Here is a 10,576-nt window from a genome sequence, read left to right as displayed (position 1 = left end):
CAGGCAATGCTGTTAGATCTACTGGCAGACTAGTAGAGCTAATTTTAATCAGATTGGATACCATTTATCTCACAACGAGTTGTTTTAAAATGTAACTAAAGAGAGAATGCGAGTTTGATACGTTTTTAAATAACGAGTTGTGAGATAAATGATATCTAACGGACACGAATATATTATTCTCTTTCTTACATATTCTAAAACAAGAGAAGGTTTTAAACAAATTTTAACATAGTTTTCGACTAAAAGTTATTTACAGCCGTTGCACTTGTAGCTTACTTACGCGTCACACATACATGAATGCCAGGTTAACTAAACGTCACAGTATAATCGATTTCCATCGTGTAGTTTTTTTATTGGTTGTATGACATTGATGACCTGATCATCACCTAGGAGCAGCCAGTCGTATGTCTTGAAATTGTTAACACACGTACATATGTTACCAACCACGTGTAACCAAAACTAATGCATGGTGTTCTTACCAATGGGTGTTTACGAAATAATAAATAATTATGGTCTAAGTCCGAACTCTGGCATCGACAGTGATCTGACTTGGTGGCGTCGTGGTTAGGCCATCGGTCTACAGGCTGGTAGGTACTGGGTTCGGATCCCAGTCGAGGTATGGGACTTTTAATCTAAATACCGACTCCAAACCCTGAGTGAGTGCTCCGCAAGGCTCAATGGGTAGGTGTAAACCACTTGCACCGACCAGTGATCTTGTTCCACAAAGGCTATGGTTTGTGCTATCCTGCCTGTGGGAAGCGCAAATAAAAGATCCCTTTCTGCCTGTCGTAAAAGAGTAGCCTATGTGGTGTCAGCGGGTTTCCTCTAAAAAACCCAGTGTCAGAATGACCATATATTTGGCGTCCAATAGCCGATGATAAGATAAAAAAATCAATGTGCTCTAGTGGCGTCGTTAAATAAAACAAACTTTACCTTGGAACAAAATATTTGATTTATAACAATCGGCTATTGGAAAAAGTTGAAGTTTGTTTGTTTTAACGACACCATTAGAGCACATTGATTTATTAATCATCGGCTATTGGATGTCAAAACATTTGCTAATTCTGATTAATAGTTTTAGAGGGGAAACCAGCTGCATGTTTTCACTAGATGCAAGGGATCTTTCATATGGACTTTCCCACAGACAAAACAGCACATACTACTGACTCTGATATATCAGTCGTGACACACTACTTGATGCAAAACGAAAGTAAACAAACAGAAAACAAAAAACCCAACAAATCGATGTTTTGTTTAAGTAACTACATATTAGTACACATTCGTTAAGAAATTACTGGCCATTGAATGCCAAATATTGTCTCCTAGCTTGTCGTATTCATGTACTAACCCGGGGTCCAGAATACCATTAAAGGGACATTCCCGAGTTTGCTGCAATTTTTAAGATGTTATCGACTAACAGCGACTTTTTAACGATTGTAATTACATATCAAATATATTTTTCTGCATAAAATATCAGTGGCTGTATATTATACGTGTTTCTGATCGTTTTAATATTTGTACTAGGTTAAATTTCATCTTATTTCCTAAAATATTGTTTTTTCTTGCGTACGAAATTATTTGAAGACAAAATCCAGTCTGGGCGTCTTACAAATATTAAGACGACCAGAAACACATTGAATATACAGACACTGGTATTCTAAACAAGAAAATATATTTAATATGTAAATTTAATCGTAGAAATATTTTATTAGTCGGAAACATCTTCCAATACAGCAAACTCAGGAATGTCCCTTTAATCGTAGAAATATTTTATTAGTCGGATACATCTTACAATGCAGTAAACTCAAGTATGTCTCTTTAACACTACTTGAGCACACTGATTACTAGCCATTGAATGTCAGATACTCTAAAACGTTATAATTTATTTTGTTTACCGACACAACTAGGGCATATTGATTAAAGTCAGCTATTGGATGTCAAACATTTTATCAATCTTGCCCACAGTCTTCAGTTGAAGTTTGATCACTTTATTTGTTTGCATTTTCTATAGTTTGACACCCAATAGCCGATGTATTTTTGTGCTGGGGTGTCGTTAAACATTCATTCATTCATTCATTCATTCATTCATCATTCTGTTGAAGTTTGTTTCTTTATTGACACATATAAAATGGAAGATGCCAGGAACTGGAGTGCATGGCCACTAATATTAATAGTCCGGGCGCCAAGTCTCAAAAGAGACCTAGACATTTTTGAGCAAACCACCCACTACACAGTTGGTTTGTTACTTCAGGCTGCTTGGAGAATGCCTGTGGAACATTCCCAGCCCTGAGTTGGGGTAAATTGTGACAGCAACCATAGGTGACAGTCTATTTTCTGAAGTGAGTAGGGATGGCTTTGGTGCACATCTTGACAATTTGATTAGATTTGTTCAGCTCCTACAACCAATATCCCTAATATATAAACCATCCACCCTATATTTGAAGTAAACATTATTGTTTGTAGTAAAATAGAATGTATGATATGGCGACTTCTTATATGTAGCAGCCATTTTCATAGCCATCTTGGATTTAAATTAAGATACATCATCTCAGTTAACAAGACATTGTTATAAATGCATTCCTTGACCTATTCACTCAATCGCTAACATCATAAGCTTGCTTTAGTTAATGCAAAATGTGATACATTACAGTTTCCATTTTCTGCCGGCCATCTTGAATTTATATGATGAGGACATGTCGATCCCGCTTACGTGCATGAAACAGTAGGCACTCCTGGCACTGGCTTATATGTATTGACGTATGAATTAAGGTTTTGCTCCAGCCTTATGGGGCAGTTAGCCCCCTCCTACCCCCCATATCCCCTGTCTAGTACGCTTATGATCGTTTGCATGGCGACAGTTGAAAAATTATACTGAGGGACAGTTGTAACAGACACTAATACGATAAGGGTTAAAGGTCAAGTTAATGAGGTCCATAAACTAAACGTAAATCTAAATAAGCCGGCAAGGAAAGTTAGTGTTTGTGAGACTTGGCTCTGTTAAAGCTGCAATCTCTAGAATATTAAAATGTGTACATTTTAATCACATAGAACACATAATACAGTTCTGTTTCACATGAATGACGCGTTAACATTCGTTTTCCGTTTTCCTTGGGGGTTTTTTACACACCCGTTGGTGAGAACATCATTCGTTATTTGTGATAACACATACTTATTTATATCATTTATCTTACAACTTGTTGTTTAAAAACGTACAAAACTCGCTTTTGCTCGCTACATAAGTTTTAAAAGAACTCGTTGGTATCTAACAACTGGCCTCAGACCACAATTACTTACACTATGTTTTCTCATATAGCCCCAGTGGCTGTAGCACTTTTATTAATTTCACCAGGCCATTGACATTTCACAAGAAACCTTACCTGCCTGGGGCCAATGAACACTCAAAAGGACGACCCCTGTTGTCCACCTCATTTTTACGTTATATCAAAGTAAACAAACACACGTGGACTAAGGGACCAAATCACACCCATGTATGTACATTTTATACAAATGTTGCATGACTTCATGGTGCTGTGGGGGACAGTATGCAGTATCCAGTGTAAACCAAGTGCACACATTCACTAACTGCATTCTCTTCCCTGTCAAACCCAGTGCAACAATTCAGCATACAAAGCAGCTACCCAGCCATTAATCACATAACAAGAAAACTATATTTTCTCGCATTCGTTTCCGTATTTTTGGCAACCAAATGGGTGGATAACTCTAGTCTGATGCCAACTACTCCTGTAGTATTCTCCATGTATCGGTTTGGGGCGGGGTGTAGCCCAGTAGTAAAGCGTTTGCTTGATGCGCGGTCGGTCTGGGATCGATCCCCGTCGGTGGGCCCATTGGGCTATTTCTCGCTTCAGCCAGTGCACCACGACTGGTATATCAAAGGCCGTGGTATGTGTTATCCTGTCTGTGGGATGGTGCATATAAAAGATCCCTTGCTGCTAATCGAAAAAGTCCATGAAGTGGCGACAGCGGATTTCCTCTCTCAAAATCTGTGTGGTCCTTAACCATATGTCCGACGCCATATAACCGTAAATAAAATGTGTTGAGTGCGTCGTTAAATAAATCATTCTCTATGTATCGGTTTGGTTCAGTGTCCCTCGTCATTATCCAGTTTACTAGGAAACAAATAGTAGTAAGTCGAATCAAGGGTAGTAACCTGTTCAGTCTATACTCAAGTTCTTAACGGAAGTCACCGGCCTCAGTAGTATCGTGGTTAAGCCATCGGACATAAGGCTAGTAGGTACAGGGTTCGCAGCCCGGTACCGACTCCCACACAGAGAGAGTTTTAACGACTCAGTGGGTAGGTGTAAGACCATCGCACCCTCATCTCTCTCATTAACTACGAACAACTAACCCACTGTCCTGGACAGACAGCCCAGATAGCTGAGGTGTGTGCCCAGGACAACGTGTTTGAACGTTAATTGGATATAAGCACGAAAACTAAGTTGAAATGAAAATGAACGGACTCGAATATTGCTAGACTCGGCCCGTGTCCGAGTACTCGAGAACTCGTGGAGACACTAAGTCAGTTTTTGGTAAACCTGGCAGCCCTGACTTCAAAGTACTGGGGATAATAATATCCATGCCTCATACATGGAGATTTTATTTTCTAAAACACTATGGGCTACACTGATTATATACAAATAATATAATATTTTTCTTTACCTTTTTATAACAAATGTTCTTTTGCAATCAGAGTGATAAACAAAACAGATACTTTTTTTTGCTTTTTTTTTTCCTTCGTATTTTCTCAAATACTTTTAAATATATAAAAACAATGCTATAAAATATACATTAGAACATTCAGAATACAATACTGGACAGTATTCAATCAACTGATTATGCTAACCACAGCCAGTTTTGAAGAAGAAGCTAATTACCGATATATGTTAAATACAGTTGACGCCATTTTGAAAAATGGCCGCCATTTTCATATTTAGCTGAGCTTCTGAAATATCCATCACATATTTCCATACAGTTCAAACATTAGGCTAACTGAAAACCATACTGGCTTTTAGTCCCATTTTTGGTAGTCAATTTTTGCCTGGCTCATGGACTACTGTGTGTCATAATGTAACCGGCGGCAAGCATATGGCAAAATGACGTTTTAAAAAAAATATAATTAAATGAGAGTGCTCGTCCTTGCACGGGTACTCGAGTACTCGTGGAGAGACACTGAATATCACTCGTCATTCATTACCCAGTGTACTGGGAACCACGTGGCTGTATGTCGTGTCAAGGGCAGGGGCTACTTCAACTGGTGTTGTCCTGTCATATGTGTCTGCGTCATCAACTCCACGATTACTGTGAATATGACTGTACGTTGCGTCAAGCGGAGGAATGTCCTTCACGGAGTTGGTTCTGTCGTACGTGTCATAACTTCCACAACCATCTCGACCGTGGATGTGACTGTACGTGCCAGTACCGCTCCACTGTTGACCTTTGTTGTGGCTGCTGTCGTGTAACTCATTATAATCACCGTCACCGTCTGCATTCACTTTCCTGGGATCTATAGCTAATTCATACGGTTCGTCTTTCGCTCCAGATACTCCAAGTTGTGCTTCTGGTTCGAATTCGTAGTGTTGTCTTCCATTCCTATTGACTAGAGAGTCGGCCTCTGTCTGACCAGGTCGGTCGTTAATATCGCAGTAATCAGACTCGACATGGTGGTCGTCAGACACTTCGTAGACATTCTGACTTGAAGTCACGTGGCGGCTATCAGGGTCAGGTGATTTGTCTTTAAAGCAAACACGTTTTGTCCTGCAATGTAACAAATAGAAATGCATGTAAACTGAACTCCTGTGTTTATTTGTTATGTAAAGATATTGCAGGCAACAAGGCATTCAACACCTGTGGACCTAGCACTCAGGAAAATGGCAAAGTTGTGAAATAAATATTAATTGTTTTTTTAATAATCGGTTACTGTTTTAAGATATCGGCTGTATACTGCTCAGGTCGAAAGGTGAATGTCACTCTAACCTTCGCTGGATATATAGCTGATAGGTATTATCTGACTGCCCCCCCCCCCCCCTCTCTCTCTCTCTGTCTGTCTGTATCTTTGTATGTATAGATATATATAGATACATAGAATATATGTATGCATGTATGTATGCATGTATGCATGTATGTATGCATGTATGTATATAGATGTATATAGATTGATAGATAGATAGATAGCAAACCCTCCTGTTTAAAGCTTGCAATAAGTGCTGAGTTCGTATTTCTTAATAGAGATCATAAGGCACTTGAGACTCGACCTATTTGCATGTAGGCCTACTAATATTATCCATCCAAACCTTTTCATCCAAATCATAGCCAACAGAACTAACACCAAGATCACGACAACTGCGGCAGCGACACTTCCGCCAATGACGGCTCCATCTGAAAATAGACAAATCCTATTTAGGATGATTTCATACAAGACTGAGGCATTTTGGTGTGTTAATGTGTCCAGGGCGGCGTGCTTGAACCTTAATTACATATAAGGTATCTAACCACTATACATCGATTATACATTGGTGACTTCCGCCAATGACGGCTCCATCTGAAAACAGACAAATCCTGTTTAGTATGATTGCGTACTAGACTGGGCCATTTTGGTGTGTTAATGTGTACCCGTATTTAATACATCTCGGAAATATAGCGAGAAATAGTAACGTAAATAGGTCAGCGACCTCAGTGGTGTGGTATTTCAAGTCTTCCAATGACTTCCGGCCCCCAACAATTTAACACTTCATCTTTGTTAGTGATCTTCTAATAGTCGATTATAATTTAAAATTGATCGGTTTCGCTCTATCGATCTGATGATCGATTGTAAAAATCCATAATCGATTGTGTGGGGAAAATTAAACTCTAACTATTCGCCTAGTGTTGGTGTTGGTGTTGGTGTTTGATTTCACAAGTATATACAGAAATATTATATTAAATAGTAATTAAAGGTAAAATTAACACTGTGTAGTGTCTAAACCACTGAACACGACAATAGGTGCTTATTGTGTTCATATAATTCAAATCGATTGTGTAATCGAAAGTTGATCGGGAGGTACAAACCGATTATAACCGATGATCGATGAAGGAATTACGATTCCCAACACAAGGGAGAGGTGTTAGGCCACTGAATGAAGTTCACTCACTAACCACCAACAATTAAACTACCTTAGATATGTGCTCAGGGCGGCGTACTTGAACCTTAATTACATATAAAGTATCTAACCACTATACATTGATTATACATTGGTGACAATATAAACATAAATTGGTGTATTTAATGTTGAATGATTAAAATGCACAGCTTAAATTAAATATGTATATATTTTTTAAATATAACCTAAGATAATAATACATGAGTGGCCGTTAGATACAATTTATTTCACAACGAATAGTTTTAAAATGTATCTAATGAGCAAATGCGAATTTGATAAGTTTTTAAACAACGAGTTGTGAGATAAATGGTATGTAACGGACACGAATGTGTTATTCTATTTCTTACATATCCTCAAAAACCAGGTTTTAAGCACATTTTAACATCGTTATTGACTAAAAGATATTTACAACCCTTTGCCCTGTTAGCTGACTTACACGTCACAGTCACATGATTGCCAGGTTAACTAAACGTCACAGTGTAATGGATTTCCACAGTGCTTTTTTTTTTTATTGGACGTATAACACTGGTGACCTGGTCATCACCTAGGAGCAGCCAGTCGTATGTCTTGAAATTATTAACACACGTACGTGTATAAACAACTATGTGTTATCAAAAATAACGCATGGTGTTCTCACCAACGGGTGTGCAAGAAAAATAATTATAAATTATCAAAACATGTTTAGAGTTGCGTCTCCTTTTTGCTTGTGGTTAATTTAAAGGTCCATTCTTAGATGATGCAAACATTTTAAATATCGATTTAAAGACATCTGACTGGCTGCTCAACTTTGAAGGCCATAACCATACCATTCAATGGAATAAACAACGACATAAATTGATTGACCTGTGACGTGTAAGTTAACCTGAAACTGATTGTTCTGTGACGTAGCAGTTAACAGTAATCTCTCAAAACTTGTACAGCTTAAAACAACAACTCGTTGTTTTAAAACGTATCCAACTCGCTTTCGCTTGTTGAATACGTTTTGAACTTGTTGTAAAATAAAACTTTATTACCCCAATGGTTACAAATATCTTGGTACATATCAAAGTGATATGTCCCATTAGAACGCCAAGTGGGACGTAACACTTCGTGACGTCACCGACTGGCGCACAACAACCTTACAGGAACGTCAGCCAAACAAGTGATATAAATTAAGATAGAGTATGGGTAATAAATAGGATATTAAACTCGCTAAAGCTCGTGACAACTGAAAATTATTTCACGAGGGAAATAAACATGATACGAAATGGAAACTCGTTTAATATCCTATACGTATCTAACGGGCACTAATGTGGTATTCTCTATTTAACGAATTTAGTTTGACACCCAATAGCCGATGTATTTTTCGTGCTGTGGAGTCGTTATACATTCATCCATTCATTATGTTCAATGAACTTACCAGGTTGAGTCTGTGGCGCGAACTGTGATGTACACTGATGTAAAAAAAAAAAAAAAGCTTACCAGGTCGAGTCTGTGTCGCGAACTGTCACGTACATTGATGTAAAACTTACCAGGCTGAGTCTTTGTGTTTGGTATTTTGTTGGAGATGGCATCTGGAAAAAAAAAGTATTTTTGTTTTCTTTTGTTTATCCATATTTTCTGTAGTGAAGCGGTACCAATAATGGGAAACTAGTGTGTCTTTACTGATTATTGATTCTGGGCGTCTTATCATGTCCTGTCCGTCTGCATGTCTATTCTGATTAACTGACTGTCTGTCTGTCCGAGCTGTCTGTTTGTCTGTCCAGATTATCTGTCTTGTGTATGTGTCATTATGGTTGTTGCTATGTCTGTTCGTCTGCTGTTTTGTCAGTATGTTTGTAATAATTATGTCCCACAGAAGTAGCCTATTTCTTGTGTTATAAACGGTACCATTAACAAAACGTTTTATATTACAGGTCCGTAGGACTGATATCTGGAAGAGGACACAGCCTCTAGAGGAGGATAACCGTCTCGCTGAGGTGGGTAGAAGTCATAGCTTTACTTTTATTTATATACAGTTGGACAAACCGTTTATTTTTGTTGAGTGGATCTTTGGGCCTATATTATTATTGTTATATAATATCGATTGCCATAAATTAAGATAAAGCGACATATCCTAGTTTTTTTTTAAAACGCACGTTCGTCTAAGAAGTAATGGTTAATGAGACAAGTTCTAGTTATTTTTGATGGTATTTCTCTGTTTAAACATCACAAACTTTAGCTTCTCTGTTATAAACATATCCAAATATGTGTTGCAGGTTTGTAGACTAACTAAACTTAGTGTCCATTTATACGGGCTGAAACTAGGGTCTGCGCCTTTAAAAAAAACTAAACTAATATAACACAGGCAATATCGCCAACACAGTACTACAAGCTGAAATCACAAACTAATATAACACAGGCAATATCGCCAACACAGTACTACATGCTGAAATCACAAACTAATATAACACAGGCAATATCGCCAACACAGTACTACAAGCTGAAATCACAAACTAATATAACACAGGCAATATCGCCAACACAGTACTACACGCTGAAATCACAAACTAATATAACACAGACAATATCGCCAACACAGTACTACACGCTGAAATCACAAACTAATATAACACAGACAATATCGCCAACACAGTACTATAAGCTGAAATCACAAACTAATATAACACAGACAATATCACCAACACAGTACTACAAGTTGAAATCACAAACGGATACAGTATTTTGTGAATGGGGGAGGGTGTGGACATGAAGGGGGATGGATATGCCGACAGGACGACTGGTGTAAATATAAACACGGGTCAGTGTTGGGAGATTTCCATTTGTTGCTACGATAGGGGTGGAGGGGGACGCAGGGCCAAGCAGGGACTCTCCCTAAAACCGCACATTTTGTAACACGTGTCTGTCTTCAACATACGCATCCTGTTTGTCGGAAATATTATTCTACCTTCAGTGCAGAGAGGCTTGTATTGTGAACTACATCCCTTGATACCAAACACCACGGTGTCATTTCTAAGTCGTTCAGCCCACACACAGCCACTTCTACCCGTATCAGGGACATCGATACTCCCACCACCTGTTTAAATATACAAATATCGTACACATATATAAACTAAATTTATAACAATGAATGAATGAATGATTATTTAACAACACCCCAGCACAAAAATACATATCGGCTATTGGGTGTCACAAAAGGTAAGTATATGGAAATATTATTAAATTTATAACAGTAAAATAAAAGAGTGTGTACTTTTCAGTAATGTCATAATATTGTTGATTGCAGAACGTTTGTAATAATTAGCTTAATACTATAGCTCGGACTATTTAAACGGTCGGGCTAAGTGACCATGCTCTCTGATTTAAAGTTGATCGCTACAGGTTCTCAGTTCTAGTTACAATCCAGAGTGAGTGTACCATAACTAACCACGGGCTTCAAATTC

The 10,576-nt window shown here is 38.1% G+C and overlaps 1 protein-coding gene across 1 annotated transcript in view; it reads right to left on the bottom strand.

The window, feature by feature from the left end:
• Positions 1-4,692: 4,692 nt before the first annotated feature.
• The window catches only part of LOC121385575, a 23,501-nt gene continuing 17,617 nt past the window's right edge, over positions 4,693-10,576 (bottom strand). Inside the window, exons 8-11 of the mRNA XM_041516309.1 lie at positions 10,081-10,209; positions 8,666-8,707; positions 6,309-6,393; positions 4,693-5,772 (exon numbers count right to left, since the gene is read on the bottom strand). Coding sequence (XP_041372243.1) covers positions 5,202-5,772; positions 6,309-6,393; positions 8,666-8,707; positions 10,081-10,209 — 827 coding nt within the window. The 3' untranslated portion in view covers positions 4,693-5,201. The remainder of the gene's footprint in view (positions 5,773-6,308; positions 6,394-8,665; positions 8,708-10,080; positions 10,210-10,576) is intronic.

Source organism: Gigantopelta aegis, chromosome 11, assembly GCF_016097555.1.
Source record: "Gigantopelta aegis isolate Gae_Host chromosome 11, Gae_host_genome, whole genome shotgun sequence".
NCBI lineage: Eukaryota > Metazoa > Mollusca > Gastropoda > Neomphalida > Peltospiridae > Gigantopelta > Gigantopelta aegis.
This window is presented reverse-complemented; position numbering and strand designations above follow the sequence as displayed.